The 17,701-nt window shown below is 46.5% G+C and overlaps 8 protein-coding genes across 8 annotated transcripts; 2 read left to right on the top strand and 6 right to left on the bottom strand.

Annotated features, from left to right (window-relative positions):
* Window positions 1–446: 446 nt before the first annotated feature.
* Window positions 447–3,418, bottom strand: TRIVIDRAFT_37526 (uncharacterized protein; the record flags this gene model as incomplete). Its single annotated transcript, XM_014102192.1, has 2 exons — window positions 447–3,174; window positions 3,273–3,418. 2 exons carry the CDS (start codon window positions 3,416–3,418, stop codon window positions 447–449), a joined length of 2,874 nt encoding a protein of 957 aa, XP_013957667.1.
* A 946-nt stretch (window positions 3,419–4,364) lies between these two features.
* TRIVIDRAFT_220706 (uncharacterized protein) lies at window positions 4,365–4,700 on the top strand (the record flags this gene model as incomplete). The annotated part of the gene is made up of 2 exons (XM_014102191.1): window positions 4,365–4,442; window positions 4,512–4,700. 2 exons carry the CDS (start codon window positions 4,365–4,367, stop codon window positions 4,698–4,700), a joined length of 267 nt encoding a protein of 88 aa, XP_013957666.1.
* A 674-nt stretch (window positions 4,701–5,374) lies between these two features.
* TRIVIDRAFT_56023 (uncharacterized protein) lies at window positions 5,375–7,080 on the bottom strand (the record flags this gene model as incomplete). The annotated part of the gene is made up of 4 exons (XM_014102190.1): window positions 5,375–6,066; window positions 6,099–6,390; window positions 6,444–6,693; window positions 6,761–7,080. The coding sequence occupies 4 exons, from the start codon at window positions 7,078–7,080 to the stop codon at window positions 5,375–5,377; spliced, it is 1,554 nt and encodes a 517-aa protein (XP_013957665.1).
* Window positions 7,081–9,536: 2,456 nt separating this feature from the next.
* TRIVIDRAFT_17799 (uncharacterized protein) lies at window positions 9,537–10,277 on the bottom strand (the record flags this gene model as incomplete). The annotated part of the gene is made up of 1 exon (XM_014101964.1): window positions 9,537–10,277. A coding segment is annotated over one exon (741 nt), but the record flags the coding sequence as incomplete, so codon positions are not given.
* Window positions 10,278–12,671: 2,394 nt separating this feature from the next.
* Window positions 12,672–13,181, bottom strand: TRIVIDRAFT_36644 (uncharacterized protein; the record flags this gene model as incomplete). Its single annotated transcript, XM_014102189.1, has 1 exon — window positions 12,672–13,181. One exon carries the CDS (start codon window positions 13,179–13,181, stop codon window positions 12,672–12,674), a length of 510 nt encoding a protein of 169 aa, XP_013957664.1.
* A 1,080-nt stretch (window positions 13,182–14,261) lies between these two features.
* Window positions 14,262–14,755, bottom strand: TRIVIDRAFT_56024 (uncharacterized protein; the record flags this gene model as incomplete). Its single annotated transcript, XM_014102188.1, has 2 exons — window positions 14,262–14,635; window positions 14,689–14,755. 2 exons carry the CDS (start codon window positions 14,753–14,755, stop codon window positions 14,262–14,264), a joined length of 441 nt encoding a protein of 146 aa, XP_013957663.1.
* A 684-nt stretch (window positions 14,756–15,439) lies between these two features.
* TRIVIDRAFT_147376 (uncharacterized protein) lies at window positions 15,440–15,895 on the top strand (the record flags this gene model as incomplete). Its single annotated transcript, XM_014102187.1, has 2 exons — window positions 15,440–15,572; window positions 15,621–15,895. The coding sequence occupies 2 exons, from the start codon at window positions 15,440–15,442 to the stop codon at window positions 15,893–15,895; spliced, it is 408 nt and encodes a 135-aa protein (XP_013957662.1).
* Window positions 15,896–16,652: 757 nt separating this feature from the next.
* On the bottom strand, window positions 16,653–17,639 carry TRIVIDRAFT_36617 (uncharacterized protein; the record flags this gene model as incomplete). The annotated part of the gene is made up of 1 exon (XM_014102186.1): window positions 16,653–17,639. One exon carries the CDS (start codon window positions 17,637–17,639, stop codon window positions 16,653–16,655), a length of 987 nt encoding a protein of 328 aa, XP_013957661.1.
* Between the last annotated feature and the right edge of the window lie 62 nt (window positions 17,640–17,701).

The raw sequence follows: 17,701 nt of genomic DNA, 5'->3' as shown, positions 1-17,701 counted from the left end.
AGAAGGTGATGTGAAGAGGTCGGATTATATGAAGCTTAACATGCTTCTTTGATGTTCCATGTGGTCAATACTTCTTTAGGTTTCTTGTCCAAGATGTAAGGGAAAGATACTCTCAAATAAGGAGGTGCTCAGACTAACTAAGTTATTTACAAGGTAGACGTAAGACTAAGGGGTAGTATGAGCTGACTGCTGCTAACTATATGTCCAACATACACTTGTATCTGTAGCCATGTAATAATAACTTCACATACGGTAGGCCAGATAGAACAGAAGGCCAAATCTGGTAGTCATCTAGTATTGATGGCAGGCTATAAAATAATCATACACATGGCCCGTTCCCATTCATGTAGCCCCGAAAGTTAGTCTGTACATATAATGCCTCCCAAGTCTACCTTTTGCTTAAGAAAAGAAAAGAAAAGAAAAAAAAAAAGTCAATTTCCGTCCCTTTATGCACCAGCCACGACGGCCAAATTATCGTATATCGCCCTCTTCACCTCATACAGTGTACTCCTCTTGCCACCAAGCGGCAGGCCCACGCTCTCTACGTCGATGCGTCCTTCAGCTGTCTTGCGGACTGCTACTGAGCCATCCACGACAAGAGTACCCTCGCCACGGAATTCGGCCGAGTGACCTGCTCCCTGCATCGCGCGGCGTAGATCCGCAAGTCGCAGGTCGCCGACGTGGAGGGATTGGGCGGCTGAACGGGCTGCGGAGATGAGATTCACGGGCAGGACGTCCAGAGTCGGCATCGTGGCCGTGTCCGCTGCGTTGGTAAGGGCAACGGCTGTAGATGTCGACGGCTCCGTCTTTTGTCTCTTGTTGGCGACGTCGTCGTGCGCCTGCCCGTCTGCTTCTTGAGCAAGGGCTGAGGCAAGTAGTTGGCCAGTGATGGTGACGATGCCTAGACCCCGAACATTCTGCCACTTGAGTTTCTTCACCAAAGGATCGGCTAGCTTCACCACCCAGGCATTTGTGTCCATGCTGGCATCCACCCATGTGCCAACTTCTGGTGTAAATACATCCACAGAGCGATCTCCGTCGGATGCTAGAGCTGCCCGACAGTCTGCTGCGAGAGCTGTGGTCTCTTCCCGGGTGCCTCCCACGAGAATCAACTTTCGTGGTTGGATGAGGGGAATCAGCATATTGAGACTTCGCTTGTCATGCAGTCCACTAAAGTCTATCATGGCAATCCGTAGGTTAACTGCCACTGTTTCCGTCGTATACATCAACTTGCATGGGCCTGTGGGTTCCTCTGGCTCAGTATCCTCAACTGAGTCCAGTTCGTCCACGGCAGCTCCATCACCTAGGTCCATGGCATCGGCATCATCTGCTGCGAGCGCTCGGTTCATGTTGGGCCGCTTGTTGGCACCGGCTGCCTGTTTGGCGACATCATCCCACTTGCGCTTCTTGCCAAGCTTGTCGTCTTCTGCGGCGACTTGGGCGCTGTCAACGGCTTCGTCTTCCTTTTCCTCTGCCCGCAGATAATCTTCTGGGCGAATCAACTCGCCAAAATCATCATTCCTCTTCCGCCGGATGGCCATGGGGAACGAGCGTTCTCTGCCCCTTTTACCACGTGTATCGAAGTCATAAACTGTCTTTTTCTTGATCAGAATATTGATACCAAGGTCCTCATCTTTGAGAACCACGTTCTTACGGCCGGCTTGGCCCATTGTAGCAGACACATTAAGAGCTTTGCCCTGTTGTTCACCTTCGTCTTCGGAGTCGGAGGATGATTCGGAAGATGCATCATCAACAACATCGGCAGATGCTTCCAGCGCACCTGCTCCGCCGGCCTGCTGAGTTGCCTGTAGCTGTCTCTGAGTTGCTAACCACTGCTGATAGATGGCGAGATCGTCTCCGTCCAGAGGTTCACGACGAGCTTCGCGAACCTCTAATTCACGACCGCCGCTGTAGACCATCTCCAGGCTGTCTCCGCTGCTGGCCTGCTCTGTAGAAACACCATCTCTTCTCTCTCTCCACCATTCCCACAATGTCCTGGAAATGGAGGGAGCATCATCCTTGGCCAAGTTGGGTCGCTCTGTTAAAATGACCAGATTTCGAGAGTCCTTGGCTAGACCCTTTACCAAATCCTTGGAGAATCCCCAGTCCATGCTAACATCGCTGGCCAGGATTACGCGTCCCTGTGTTTCTCCGTTTTCAATATTCTGACTTAGAAGCTTTGTAATTTGGGCTTTTCGTTCCAGCAGTCGCAAGTATTTGAAATCGAACGGCGCTCCCTCTTTCTTCTCATTACCTCCGTTGACCTTCCTCTGCCCCTCTGCGAAGGCTTCAAATTCCTGGACAATATTGTTGTCCATCCACTCCAGCATGCTCCGTGCATATCTCATGGTGCTCGACACATTTCGGCCTGCTAGGTACAGCTTTGAATATTTGAGAACGCCGTCTTTATTTGCAGCATCAGTCCGCCAGGCATACTCGAGGAGATAGGAGATCTCCAAGACTCTGGCGCTTGAGTCTACGGGAATGAGGACCGTGCCGCCCCGACTGACACACGTTTTAATCATTTCGATTAAATGTTCGTCTCGCTTCGCACGACCACCGGCCTGTGCGTTTTTGTCTGCACCGCGAGAGCTGCAGATTAGAGCTGTAGGCTTGCGCAGCTGCTCAATGACTTCTGCACCGCCGCCTCCGGCGCCACCAAGCCAAGCAGCTCCAGCAAACACATTCTCACGAGCTTGATTCCAGTCGACTGCATAAACAATCGATTCCAATCCATGCTGAATGTGCCATATCGTACCACCAAGGGTGTGGCCGGAGTTGTAGGCGGTAATGGTCAGTCCATTTAACGGAGGAGAAAACGGCGAGGAGAGAGGTTGATGGGGCTGTGAGTATTTGAGCGGTTGGATGAGAGAGAAGTATCGCGCAATCTCTTCGGGCGTAGGAGATTGCAGGAGGAGATTCTGTGCCGTGGTAACGGTTTGTGAGTATGCGTATGCCGTCTCGGAGAGCGAGCTCTGGCGAATCGTCGTGGCGGCCGCGGGAGTGGAAGAGTAGAGGTCTTGAGTCAAGGTTCGGCCGAGATCGATAACGGGCCGAGTCGCATAGACGGGGATGCGTGTGAAGAGAGCTATGTTCTTGCAGCAGTGGGCATATGCGGCAAGATGCGACACCGTGGCATGTGTGAGGAGAATCAGTGAGAGGGTGGGAACCTGTCTAGAAGCTTCATGTTAGCTCTGGTAGCTCGACTGCCTCCGTCTCGGCTTCTGCCGCCTCTCGCGAGAGCAATCCCGGGAGTGAGTGTCCGCGCCTACTTTTCTAGCTCCTCGAGCTTATCGCTGCTGAAGGACTCGTCCCATCCCAGATCAACCAGCACCTTGACCCCTCCATCGAGCTCCAAGAGAGATTGCGACGCGAGCGACTCCGAGAGAGCGCCCTGGAGCGGGCAGAAAGTAAACATGGTAGATCTCCCGCCGCGATCGCAATGATTCAGTCGAGTCTTTCCTGCAGCATGATTTGTCGGATGCCGTGTTGAGAGTCGCCCAAAGTCAGATGCGAATGCCCGTATCGTCTGGAGATGCTAGGCAGGTTTGCTGGGCGAATCGCGTCGCCATATTTGATGCAATTCTCTGGCGTGGAATTGACATGATGGACAGGGATCAGTTCGGAACGCGGGTTCGGGAATACTTTGATCCTCGATCGGGCATGGTAAGCTTCCTTTTTAGGCAATTTGGCAGTCATTGATGTTGGGTGACTGGCCAGCATCATTGATCCCGGTATTCAGCATGTCTCAGCGAGATGCAAAAGAAATATGTTTAAAGATCACCAAAGAAGAGATGTGGCAAAGATGTTGTATACCTAGGTAGGCAAGCATACACGGTTGTACTAAGGGGCTGTATATAGAACAGCGATGATTTAGAGCCAAGTGGAATGAATATCAGTCTAACAATATCCTTCCCACCGAATACAAACACAAAGTCAAATTGAGTCCTGGACTTATGGCCCCTTCCGTAGCAATAAAATGGTTCTGCATTTACACTAGATAGGGAGGGGTGAGAACTCTAAAGGAAAACCCAACACCAAACCATATCCAGCCCTCTTGCCGCCCCCTTAACCCCTCTCCATTCTATCTTCTCAATATCCAGATCATTATTAGATCCACTGCTTGTGCTTAGAACATACTATAAAGACGCTCTAGCAAAGGTTATTGCAGCCGTGAGTATTATCAATGTAGTTGAGTAAGAACTCCGTGGTCATCGTCATTATTAACTCCTTGGGGGTAAAGAAACGGGATGCTGCCACCCAGCGTTGCAACGCTGGGACAAAAAAGCAAGAGCAATAAAGCTAAAGTATTGAACTTTAATCGGAAGATTTATGAAATAAACAAACAAAATAGAGTCATCATCATGATGTGCTTCTTCTTCGTCCTCATCATCACCATCTACTTCTTCCGTATTTTCGCAAAAGCTCTATACACGCTGTCAGTATGGCTGCGACTACAATCATTCCCGGTGTATGCACTTTCCTTACGGTTTGTTTGACTTATTTTAAAGGAAGGGCTCTTTGGCGCCCCTAACCCATCTTTGGGTATACGTCCCGTTGTGACAAAGGAGGTAGTTACACATGAAGGTGTTCATATTGCCGCTACAAATGTTGAGGCAGTTCGCCGATTCCGGACAATTGTGGCCGCTTATGACATATGGCGCGATTTTGGGACACTGCCGGTGCCAATTGACGAGTAGATGACCGTTCCACTCGTCGATAATTGGCAGTCAGCTAAGCTTCATGCAAAACCATACCCGTTGGGTTTGAAGGATCGACGAGTAGTTGAAGCTACGTTTGATCTCTTGCACGAATCTGGCCGTATGCAGTGGGCTCGACGACCTGCGTCTTTTACTACCATTACTTAATGATACGCACAGCTCCTTGGTATCCGCTGCTAGTGCTACTTTCCGCTGCTACTGCTACTCTCAGCTACTATCGATATATTCGTCTAGTATCTGCTATTATCACTGCCTAGGCACGTAGCCTTAAATTCAAGACACGAGATGCAAAATAGCTAGCCTGGGGCGCTGAATAGTCTCTCCATACTTCAACAGCATTCGCCTCCCAGAATCAGTCCGCTGGTAGTGCCAACGGTTGTCAGGCTCCAGCGCAAGCCACTGGCCACGCGCCCGTAAAAGTGCCCACGAGATAAATCGTAAGATACAAAGGGCTAATGCCGCGGATCTGGAGCTCAATAACGTTAGAATAGCGAATACCGCGCTTGAAGAGCAAGTTAAGGCCCTCCAACAGAAGGTGAGTAAGCTCTCTTCTGTTCAAAACCCTCTTGCTCTTCCCCCCGCCCCCTTACCACTATTCCAGAGTACACAATAGGTATAAATAAGCATCGCATCATATTAATGGAATGTAAAAATTACTCCGTGCCAAAATAATGCACATATCCGTCCGCATTGGGCGCAGGGAGTTCTATTATCGCCGACGTCGTCATAGCAAGCGCTTCGCCATCCCTTATTTTCGGAAGACAAATCATGCTGCGTGTGAATAACATGCGAGGATCATCACGGCCTTCTGGTGGATCATCAAACTCGAGTGTTGGAAACTTTGCCTCTCCCTTTTCACGTGCCCATCGGATCTCCCATCGTTCTCTTATGTGCGCTTCCCACTCTGGGGATGTATCCTTTTCCCTGTCATCTTCTTCTTCAATGGAGGTGTAAAACATACGAGACGTGACAGTGACGTTAGCGTCTGGGTTTCGCTCTTTTAGACGTGTCTCGAGATCCTGGCGTTCGGATTGAGGTGAAAGTTGACGCAAGGCTTTACACCGACCTTGGTCAAAATCATAGAGATAGAGCACTTGGAACGTTCCAAATGAAGAGTGAGAAGCTTTATATCCATGGTAATTGTCTTCATCGTGTTCATATTCCTCGATATCTTCCCTCACAAGCAATCTGTTCCCGACTAGGCTTGGGAGTCGATCAAATATCGAGCCTGTCAGCGTTCGTGCGTTGACCTTGTCAGAAAACACATGAAAGAAATCCTTGAAAAGATCTCGGTCGGTGAAATACCAGGGCGTGGGTTGCGCCTCGGACTGCACATTATTGTAAGCTTTACATACCCTTTGAGCAAAGGAATTTAACTTACTGGGATTTCGCCAGTGAGTAAGCCCACGTCTGCAGCTGTGAAACGATTACCGCGCTGGTGGTGATGAACAACAACATCATTGTGGGCAGAACTTCCTGGAATTGCTATTGCGTCATGATTATGTCCATATTCGAAGTTCTCATGCTGATGAAAATATCGACCCTTATTCCGCTCTGAAGGTGTAATTGGGATTGACCTTAGGACAGCATATGGCTTGTCATGGGATGGACAAATGTGACCACCAAGAGCAATATGCGAAGGTGTCGCAAATTGAAGATTACCACGATGCTTTAAAGACAATTAGTAATCGTGGTGGAAAGCATTGTCTTAGATTTGCTTACACACTGAGGCCCACGCTCATCTTGAGGTATCTTTATCTTTGTAGCATTTCCGGATTCGATATCCCAGATTGCAATCTCATTTGATTTGCCAAGGCAGTTCCCAAAAGGGCTTTCTGGACCATCGCGTACACAGAGAGCAACAGATGAACCATGAACGGCAATCTCTCCATCGATGCCATCTGCAGATATTATTTCTTCTTTGTTGATGCTGCCAACCCAATCATGAGTGCGCAGGATTAATTTATTTTCGCTGAATATAAGCTCAGTATGGTTGCATTCACGGATGGCTTATGACTGTAATGATAAAATGGACTCACCTTTCTCTGAACTCTGCTGTGATAAACCCCGCTCGGTTGCTCAACAGTCTCACTCTCGAAGCAAGGAATGGCAACTCCGTGACTTGCTTAAGCTCGACAACATTGTCGTCTCTACTCAAACTGGCGTTGATGTCGGCCAGATATATAAGAGATGGACATGTGGCGTGCTCCTTTGCTGGTAAAGCCAACATAATCTGGTCGTCCATGACACTCCATTGCGCGTAATACTCCATATTTCCTGAGAATCCTGGAGGCGGGCGCAAGTTGAGAACTCGTTGCGGCCGGCCACTGAGCCAGCTCATACGCGCTTCGTCATCCATCTTGGAAGAATATGCGTTGAATCAAATGCAATTGTACTCAACCCCGTGAGTTGAGTTGAAAGAATTATGGTTGCTCATTTTTGCTTAGCGCAGTTTAATTGGACAAGGTAGAGCTTGAGAGTCAACCTGATGCAACACGAACACGACGTTAGCGCTCACCGCTCGGTGAACTTATTCAACGAAGGAACATTTGAAGCCACCGTGATTAGGCTTTGGGAGTAATCTCTGGCACGTCAAGATCATCATTGAAGAATGTAGCATCTGTCGCTTCCTTAATTGTGATTGAACTCGCATTGCATTTTACTGCTTCTTAGGATGCTAAGACAGTCATGTACTTGGGAAAATTGCCCATCAAAGCATTTTATTGAGCCGTATAATCCAGAATGCCGGTCATTGGTGTAAATTCCCCAACACTGCTGCCAGGCAGGTTTGTAGTCTTTTGAGACTGGCGGGACAATGTGAGGTTGGAATACTGACAAGTGCAATAGATAAAAATGCTTTGTCAAGACCATCCCATTTGCGCCCCTAAAATAGCTTTCTAGATACCACAAAAGACATGCCATCAATCGCGATGCCTGATCGACGCTACCGCGTTTCTGTCCATAACCATGGCACTGCCTGGGAACATTGGGATGTTGAAGGGTCCACGCGCATGCGAAAATGGTAAAGAGACAACTCCGGAGCATATACGGCGTGCCGCGAGAACTAGGTGAAGACACAAGCTGCATACCAGCGGGAGGAGTGTAATATTCGGTTTCGAACACGGTATATGCTCTGGTCACTGAAACAAAGAAGAGACAGGAAATTTGTAATAAAGCACTGAATAAAACCATTGAGAATATATTTCTGAGTGATTTTAAGGCTCTTTTTGGTTCTCGCACGGAATTGTGCTGGAAGACTATCTAGAGATATCTGCCCTTATATAGCAACAACTGGATATCCATTTTTTAGAGAGTGACTATTAAGCACCCCAAATTTGCTATTTAACATCCAATTCTTAAGTTTAATGCAGCCTGGGTTGTAATAATAGCAGTTATTAGAGGAATATATAGATAGTAGTACATAGTAGCGATGGTAGCAGAAACTAGCGATAGTAGCAGATACTCCAGGAACTGTGTAATATCTATTTAAGTAACAGTGATAAGAGATCTTCATTATACGTTGTTACTCCATTCGGAACTCCTCTTAGCCACTGGGGTGCTGGATAGCCAGCTTGGGCTGCTGAATAGCCCTTCCCATTTTTTAGGGCTATACTGAACGATCCAGCCTCAGATTTACGCACGACCCTTTGAACATATGTCAGGCCCAAGACTTAGTCAATCCTTACAGAAAATACTGAGATGGTATGGTTGAACGGCATATAACTACAACAATTAACGCAGCAGAGGGCGCAGGTATAGCATTCTATGATAGCCAACGCTGCTCTAGCTTGCTACTTTATACCATCCAAAAGTACTATTCACCAGTCCCAAAACCTGTCATGAAGCATATCAGGGGTTTTCGCAGCGTCCAGCGTTTTACGTAGCAACAGAGCGGTAGTACCAGCAACAAGCTCAGACCTTGCGATAGCTGCAGCCTGGAAGTTTGTGGTAGCAGTTGTCTCGCACCTGGCCGTGGTCACATGCTCAAAGACATTGATCCTCACCTTGGCGACACACCTCTCAATCACGAGCAGGTAATGGAGAAAGGATGGGAGATGCATAGTCCCTTTAGTAGATGTATGTGGCATATGTCTAACAACAGTCATACTTAAGCATAAGCTTAGCATGACACTGTCTAGTGGCGTTCAATCATCAGAATTAATGCATGAATAAAGTCATGGTTTACTCTACACAACGTCTCCTGCTCAGACTGAATCTCAGCTAGTGCCAGTCTCTTAAGTATCCATTCAATTTGTGCACTGGAAACACACTGCTTATTTCTATAGGAGTTCTCTATAACGCTTGATCCTTTGTTCGTTAGGTTATTGGATCGCTTGCTCAGGTCGCTGAACAGCCACTCCCTATTACAAACCCCATGAGAGGGCATAGGAGGAAAGCATGCAGAGACAAAACATGAGAAACAGATGCCAATAGCACATGGCTCTTGGGAGATCAAGACGAAACTTGGAAAATGAACATGTAATGCATTAGCTGGAGTCATCCTAATGGCTGAGGGTACCCTGGCGTAGGAAATTGCGCGTGTGTGTATGTGTCTGACCTAGCGCAACGGTATTCTCGCTCAACAAAAACCTCCCTAGTACACATGACGCCCTGATTCGGCTGGGGTGGCCGACTTCCGCATGAAGATCCGTTCTTATCTGCCGTAGCAGATGCCTGAAAAGAGACATCTCCAGTGTGTGTATCGCCTGGGGTTTGGATCAAGCTTTCTTGTGCAATGGATGACCCAGTTTGGGTTGTCGATTGCGGTGCTGTCCCTGATCCCCGGGGCAAACCGCCAATTTCCTTCGTTCTTCTTGTCAAGTCGACCATGCGATTCAGGATTGTGAATTCTAGCTTTAATTTCGCGCTGTATGCAAAAGTTTTATACGCGGTTTGGTATTCCCACTGATTTGCATATTCCAGGGCGATAATCGTACCGTCGACGAAAATGATTACAATATTGACAACAATCAGATGCTTCATGAGAGAACGGCCGTATCTGCTGATTCCTAGGGATTCTTGCACCCTCATGAGCTTGAGTGTTTCGTAGATATAAACCCCAGATATGATCAGTTCCTGGATAAAGAAAACAGTGACTTCGATCCTCTCCATGACGGAAAAGGGTGTATGGAATAGCTCTGGGTTAGCAATTGAGCCGTAAACCATTGGAGCGATGCCTCCAGTACATAATACGGCGTTGATAATAATCATCCATAAAATCATCTTAAGGCGCCGTCGGTTATGTAGGATAAGGTGCAATCGAGACCATAGCACAAACGACTGGCCCGTTACCATTGGTATCCATCCTATAAGCGATATCGTCACCGCCAGATAAGCGACCGATGGAGATGCATAATAGAGTAGGAAGAAGCCAGCAGATTGAAAGAGAATTCCTCCAGTGGCAAACACGCATGACCAGAAATAAAGACCCGAGTGCCGCTTGAATGTATGCCAAATAAGAAATGTAAGTTCGATGACATTGTATAGGGCGAGGGAGAAGAAGACGGGGATGACAATTTGGAACACAAGTGAGGAATGATCCACGCCAGAGCTAAACCCGGCCATATCGTCGATGTCGGGCGCTGCGACGTGTGCTCATCGCTCATAGGGTTAGACAACGAGGGTCATGATGGTCCGAGATGGGGCCTCCAAATGCATAAGAGGTGATGGACAGCTGGTAGGAGTGATAACAGAAGGCCTACGAGCAAAATCTACATAATTACGGCAGTGCTATCCGACTAATGGTCTAGAATACCATGGTGTATGCACTGATATGTGGCAAACCCGGCTGAGACACAATTCTTCTTTGATTCAGCTCTACAGTCTAGCCTACTGCGGGGTTTCAATAAATGCGTCCTAGAGTTAATATCGTTGAAGTTTAGGTAAGCGATAGGGTTGATTGCATGGCTCTCTCCGTCGTATGTTGGTGTGGAGTTTAAAGATTCAGCTATTGGAAATCTTGATTTTGGCCGATCGGTGGATATGAATGTCGGAGAAGGCCTCTGATCTTGGAGTTTCACGGGCTTAGCTAATTACGGCATTCAGATATGATCAAGCTGGTTGGTAGATTCTGTGTATGGCGCAAGCCAAAAAGCCCAGCCCCGTCTTAAGGTTAAGACTAATGAAGCCTAATATTCCACTGGCCAGCTATACGATTAAACGGAGAATTATGGTGAACAGTGGCGTACACATGGCTTTTGTCTGTGACATTCTTATGGTCGATGGTGAGGAAGGATCTGTAATATGCTCAGTGTCGTTGGACAATTTACGCATGGCCTGCTTAACTCAGCATTTCTTTGTTGGTAGTACAGTAAAGGATGTATGAAGTATCGGTAATTCCGTTTCGGAGGATTCTCCGCATAAACTCCTATGGGTATACCTGGGGTTTGAGGCTATGTAGTAGTATAGTGCGAAAGTTAAATGCCTGTGCAAAATCTACATGAGCTGCTCTCCAGCCTCACTATAACCCTTCTCGCAGTTGCCTGATTTCTATAGGCCTTGAATAAACCACCAATAGTAAGAATTATGTGATAGAATCCTATAACTTCCAGCCCACCAAAGGATACATTCATTATTCCTTACAGCAGCATGCTGGGGTGGGTAACTGAGCCATCTCCAGAGAGTTGTCTAGATTGCAAGCTACGTGTATTATAGCGGCACCAAGCTTTAAGCAAGCTTCCAAGCAAACCATAAATACGTCTTTCCACGATCCTGATTGATATCAAAATTGCACCAGCTCTATAAAACATATGTTGGTAAAATTTAGCGCAAGGGAAAAAATCGGCACATACCAACATTCCCCCAATCTTTCTAATAGGTGTGAGTACTATAATACTTTTCTTCCTTTAACCAATACACGGCAATATTAAATAACTAATAGAATATGGAAATATATTACAGTAATATGTGTAGTGTGATATCTCACGTATACAATCCCCCCACATATCACGAAGGAATGCTGCCAATATCGTACAGTCATCAAGTACCAATAAGATGTAGCTACCTATTGGCGTTCGTTGAAATCCTGAAAGGCCTTGGGAAGTTTCGCCTTCAAAATTCGCTAAGCAGTTTGTATGTTGTCGATGGAAACGGTACTGTCAAGCTACAGGTATGTTTATGTAGTCATAAGCGGCAATAGACAAACCACAGCCCGAATTCTACCCGCCTTCACTCTCTGCGATTGGATTTATGGTATACGAAGTTGCCTAAAGATGCTTCATTTGATACGTCATGTTTCTTATTTTCTTATTCACCTTGAGTATGGTACTTTAGTGTGGCGAAGCACATCGAACTCCAGGCAATAAATAGGAGCGGCTTTTCAACACTCCAGTGACTACGTGGAGTTCAAGCGTCGTAACAAAGCAGAGGAAATATTCTTTATTTATTATTACTTAGGTACGTAGATACCCGGTTCCTTGGGTATTTGCTGCTATCACTGCTTTGTACTGCTAGGTGCCGGATAACTATTCCTATGAAAATAAGCAGCGCGTGCCTGGTGTGCAAATTGAATAGATCCTTAAGAGACTAGCACTAACTTAGGTTCAATCTAAGCAGAAGACGTCATGAACAATGATCTATGACTTCTTTCATACATTGATTCTGTCGATTGAATGCCGCTGGACAATGTCATGCCAAGTTTATACTTGAACATGACTGATAGAAAGTGATCTTCGAGTATGCCACATACATCCAGTAGCATCCCAATGTCCTCAAGCAGTGTCATGGTTATAGACAAAAAGCGACAGCGTCGACCAGACATCGCGATTGATAGCATGTCTTTTGTTTTATCTGGAAGCTTACTTAGGGGCGCGAACGGGGTGGTCTTGACGATAATTGCACCTGAGATTATAATTGGGGTGACTTATATATTCTGGCTTGAAGCTCGCGAAGATCACCCTCTTATCTTCTGTCTATTACTCCCTCCGCAAATCATTGTTGTAAAGAATGTTCTCAGATCGCTTCATGGTCGTATAATTGTCTAATTCGACCGGGCCGAGAATAAACGACATCATTATAGCGAAAATCTGTCTGCCACTGCCACGAACTGTTATTCAAGTAAGTCGTTTCCGACCCAAGGTTCTGCCATACACGCACTATGGTGCCTTCAGAAAAAGCTTGAACAGTAAAGTCTGTTTCGCAAAAGACGCAAGAGCCGCAAGTCTCACGCCCGTTGCGGAAAGCAAGTACGGAAGCGAGTTCAAGCGCCCTGTTTGGATCTGTGTATATCTGGGCCCGGCTGCGATCGCGTAAGAACTGACCTACTAGCGACCACGAGGTGAGGCACTCATCGCACAAATGATCAGGAGCCCATTCCAGGTGTGGACATATCCGAAGCTGGTTTATGGATTTGCGCGACACGTTTTCGACGCCTTTAACAAATGTCTGGACTGAGTGGATGATAAGTCGTCCGTCAGCGACTTTTAAAGATACACGTAGTGTTCCTTTGATCTTGTCGATCATGCCTAAGACAGATGGGATGATTTGTGTTGAAAATGGTCGCAATAGGTCATTGAGATACCATTTATCCATCATCCTCAATCCAGATATAGCCTTTTTATCCTCTATCTGCAGATGATGATACTTTAAGGCAAATTGGATATGCCCATAGTAGGCCGTGTATGACAGTTGGAAATAGCAATCGCTCCCTCTTTGACATGGAAGGGTATAATAATGTTCCCTCGGAATACTATATCTTTGTATAGTATGGAGCTTGAAACATGTATGACAAGCCTAGACGTTGGGTCGGCTGTGGGTCAACGCAAATAGATACTCTATGCGCTGATGCTGGTCGAGGTTGGTAGATAAATGACGGCCATTGCGATCCTTATAAGCCTTACTATATTCTAAGATGAAGCGGTGAAATGGATAACAGGTTTAATAGAGAATTATCTATTAATATCGTGGGAGATGCTCAAAGATCAAAAGAAGAATCTCGATTGGGAGATTAAGGATGTGGCAGGATAAATTCTGCTTAGCTCTGGTGCCGCGAAATTTGAGACGGCTCAGTAACTGGGCGAAAGGCATGATTGTGATTCTGCTGGCGCTGGTGATTTTGAAGCTGTATGATAAAGAAACTGAAGGGGGGGGGTCAGTCCATGTTTATTATATAGGAATTTGTTTGAATGAATTAACAATTAAACCGTGCCAACGAAACTTCCGCATAATGAGTTTCGGAAAATAACACGTTTACTTCGAATAAGCTCCAGTAGCTTGTCCTCTGGGCGAGATCCCATAAATAATTTTCATCAGATTTTTAAGGGTTCTTCTTACTTCTCCATAGAACAAAACACAATGTAACATTCAACAGTGGTTTACTCCAGAAATCTCCAGCCTTCTACATCTTATGCTTTATACAATCGCTGTTACGCCCTTTTGGGCCCTAATCCTATCCAAAATTTCTCAATCAAGCTATTAAAGTACTGAACTATATCTCCATCCTCATGTATGGACGTGAATGATTGCAGCTAAGTTTGGGATGCTGATATCGAAACTCTCAATGTATCAAACAAGTGCCAAAACAATGTCTAAGATGTACAAGGATTAGAAATCGTATGCGTGGATCTCGTACACCGATAACCCGCAGTTCAATACATCCACCTCAGTGGCATTTGCATCAAGGGTTACAAACTCTTGCGCTTCGCTCGTCAGAGACTGTATACCCTTCACAGACAAAACAAAGTCGGATTTGGTGCCGTCAAGAGCCAAGAAATATTTCATGACGCCATCGAAATTGACCTCCCAGCAAGAAAAGCAGGCAGCAGAACCGGGCCCCTTGATTGCAGGGATGCCGATGAATGCACCAGCGTCTTTTTGAAGCTTCCAATTCAAGTTGGGCATGAATCCAGTGTTCTTCCTCCAACATGCGACTTCGCTTAAAGGGCGTAATGGGTCATCATAGAGCTTCTCAGACGTGACTAAAGAATGTGAGAAACTACTCATGCTAAGAATTGGTAAAGTAGTCAGTTACCTGTTACAGTTTCAGCCGATACCGACAGAAGTATAGTGGCGACTTGGAAGAAGTGAAGGGAAACCATTTCCAAAAGTGAATCACAGAAGTGGACAGTCTTGATCTCAAAATGATATCCAGTTGGTTCAAGTCAAGTGATACCATTGAGAGGCAGAGGAGATAGGAGAGCCCGTCGCTATGTGGGAGAGAAGCAGTAGATTAAATGTTTGTTGAAAGTTCCCAATATTCTAAAATTTCGTCTTTACTAGGACTCGGAATTGCCTCATCATCAGTTTCCCGTCCGTGTGTTGGCCCAAGGGCCACAGTTTTCATCCGTGCAGAGTCTTCAGTACGGCAGTATTCTGCCGCTCGCCTTCGCCGAAAGCGCTAGGCAACAAATATTGCTGCATACAAGGAAGTTTTCGTCTGTGCGGAGAAGGCAACTGCATATACGGCAAGCAAACAACGCTAGTCATGTGTTTCAGGGAATTCGAGGGCAGTACCTGACAAGCAGCAAACAACATGTGATGGCAAAAGCACTGATGTCGTGTAGGATGTAAATTTACGATGATGTTTCTTTATATATATGATCTCTCAAGTTAATCTTCCAGCCGTTCAATTTCCCTAACAACATTATTCTCTTACTCTTTGACTTGAAAAGCCTCTTTACAACACACCTTCGAAAGAAATTTCAACCCACAAACAGATTCTCAAGATGAAGGCCGCAATTTATTTGTCTATTCTTGTTGCTGCATCAGCCGCTCTTCGCACCATGAACCGCACCTCACGTGAACTCAGCGCTGAGAGCATCTGCGGAGAACTTGGCGTCATGAGCTTCAACGCCAGCGAGCTTCCCGACCATGTCTCTCCTGACAATATCCGTTTGTGCGCCAAGCACCCTCACGGTCGTAACCGCACTCTCGACCCCTTCAAAGGCGCGTCGCTTCCGCCAGCCTACGCCAGCAAACATGGCCCTGCTAGCAATGCATCAATGCCGCTTGTCCATCATCTGGGCGAGCGGAGTTGCTATTTCGCTGCGCCTTATGGCTGTAGCAGAGGCGGTTGTTGGAAGGTCTGCGATGAGGAAACAGGCAAATGGTGTTGGGCTGCGGAGAACAGCGGATACGGCCATTGGAGATACTGTACAACTTATGCCGACTGCGGAACAGATAAGACCGACTATGGCTGTGGTCATTTGTGTGGGCCACAATGCGGATGCGGCTGCTAGGCGGGCGGCATTGACACAGAGGAGTATCGTTGCCTTGAGACTTATCTTTGTTCCAGGCACATGAAGGCTTTCCTCAGTGTTTCTGGAGGATTTATTGAGCATTGCGAGGCGATGAGAAACAGGTCTGGGTATCTGTTCAGACGCTGGAAAGTCTGAAGGGAGAGTGGGATAGAAAATTTGCTATAGATATATTTTAGGAGAGTCTTGCTAGGTCCATGTTGGGTTGTCTTCAGATTGTCATTAGGTAGTTTTTGCAACGGTTTTCATTTTTCTACAGCAATAATAGATCTTATCTTCTTCTACTACTTCTACTACTTCTACTACTTCTACTACTTCTACTACTTCTACTACTTCTACTACTTCTACTACTTCTACTACTTCTACTACTTCTACTACTTCTACTACTACCTAGTGATGGTAGCCTAATATTGTCTCTGTACTCTTCATTTCGCAAAGAATCAGAGCATCATAAAGTAACTTACGTTGAGCATTTACCAGGAAATATCGCAGACTTGGAGGGTTCACATATGACTTGTATACGCCAATGCAATTTACAGTGTATAACTGTTCAGAGTAGAGGCTCGCCAGCTATAAACATGACAGCAAGGGCGTAAGAGTATTTGATCAACATTAGTTACTGTCTAGGGTCTCTCAATATGTATATCTAGGCGTACTAACAAATCTATATTCCTCTATGAATAAGCAAGGCAAGAGCGGAGAAATGCAACATAAAAGACTGGCATAACATCTTGCCACACTACTTAAATCCCAGTAACCTCCTGCTCCAGCCAAAGAAGGTAATGCAGTTTCCGATTACGTGTCCAAAGAAAAGGGGCAACCCAAACCGATACCACGTAATAGGCCGCCATAGTCTAGGATCTGGCAGTATTATCTTGCTATCTTTCTCTCTTCTCGCTGCAGCGTCTTCCACTGGCTTCCCAGTAAATGATTCGATAGCCTCAATCATAATCTTGACAGTCTCCTGCGGTTGGCTCAAAAAGGGCGAATGACTTGTCTGCAGCTCCCTGTGAACAACAGATGCACCCATTCCTCTTGCCATTCCTACATTCATGCGCTGTACTACCACCGGTAGCCCCTGGTCCTCAACGGTGCCGATATACCAAGAAGGCACATCCATCCAACCAGCATAAGCGTATTCGGCCCCCTCGAACAATGCCTTGAGACTCTGTGGAGTGAGCAAGGAGGCCCAGTACTCCGCCTCATCTGCTGGCAAGTCATGGTAGAAAAACTGGCGTGGAGGAGTGATGATATCGGCAAATCCAGTCTCGTTATTTACACGCCACATAGGGGGAGGATGTCCGAGGAAGGGGTCCATAAAGGCGAGCCCCGTGAAGGTATAGCCGGAGGCTATGAGAATGAGGCCAACGACGTAACCGGCAGTTGTATGTTGAGCATCAGTTGATCTTGATACTGATGAAGACTTTTTTGCAGCCGTTCCTCGTGGTCGAGCAAAATCTTTGATAGCACTGTTTCCAACCATACCACCGTAGGAGTGGGCAACGACCACCACGTCTCGTCCACAACTTGTTTCATCGGAAATTGCTTTGCGTGCAGCGTCGAGGTCATCTTTGAAGGTCGCGTTCCGGTCTCCAGTGGTTGAAGGGAGTGTGACAGCGATACATTTCAGCTTGTACTTCTCTTGTAGGGGTTTGATGATCTTATTGTAGCAGGCAGGTGAATGCCATGCACCAGGAACAAAGACTAGCGTTGGAAGGTTGGCCATTTCAGAGTACAACTAACAGCTTTTGGTGACTGTTATGTTATCTTTAACCAGAAATAAATGAA

This window comes from Trichoderma virens (assembly GCF_000170995.1).
Source record: "Trichoderma virens Gv29-8 chromosome Unknown TRIVIscaffold_5, whole genome shotgun sequence".
NCBI classification, from domain to species: domain Eukaryota; kingdom Fungi; phylum Ascomycota; class Sordariomycetes; order Hypocreales; family Hypocreaceae; genus Trichoderma; species Trichoderma virens.
Note: the sequence above shows the minus strand (reverse complement) of the source record. Positions and strands in the feature narration are given on the sequence as shown.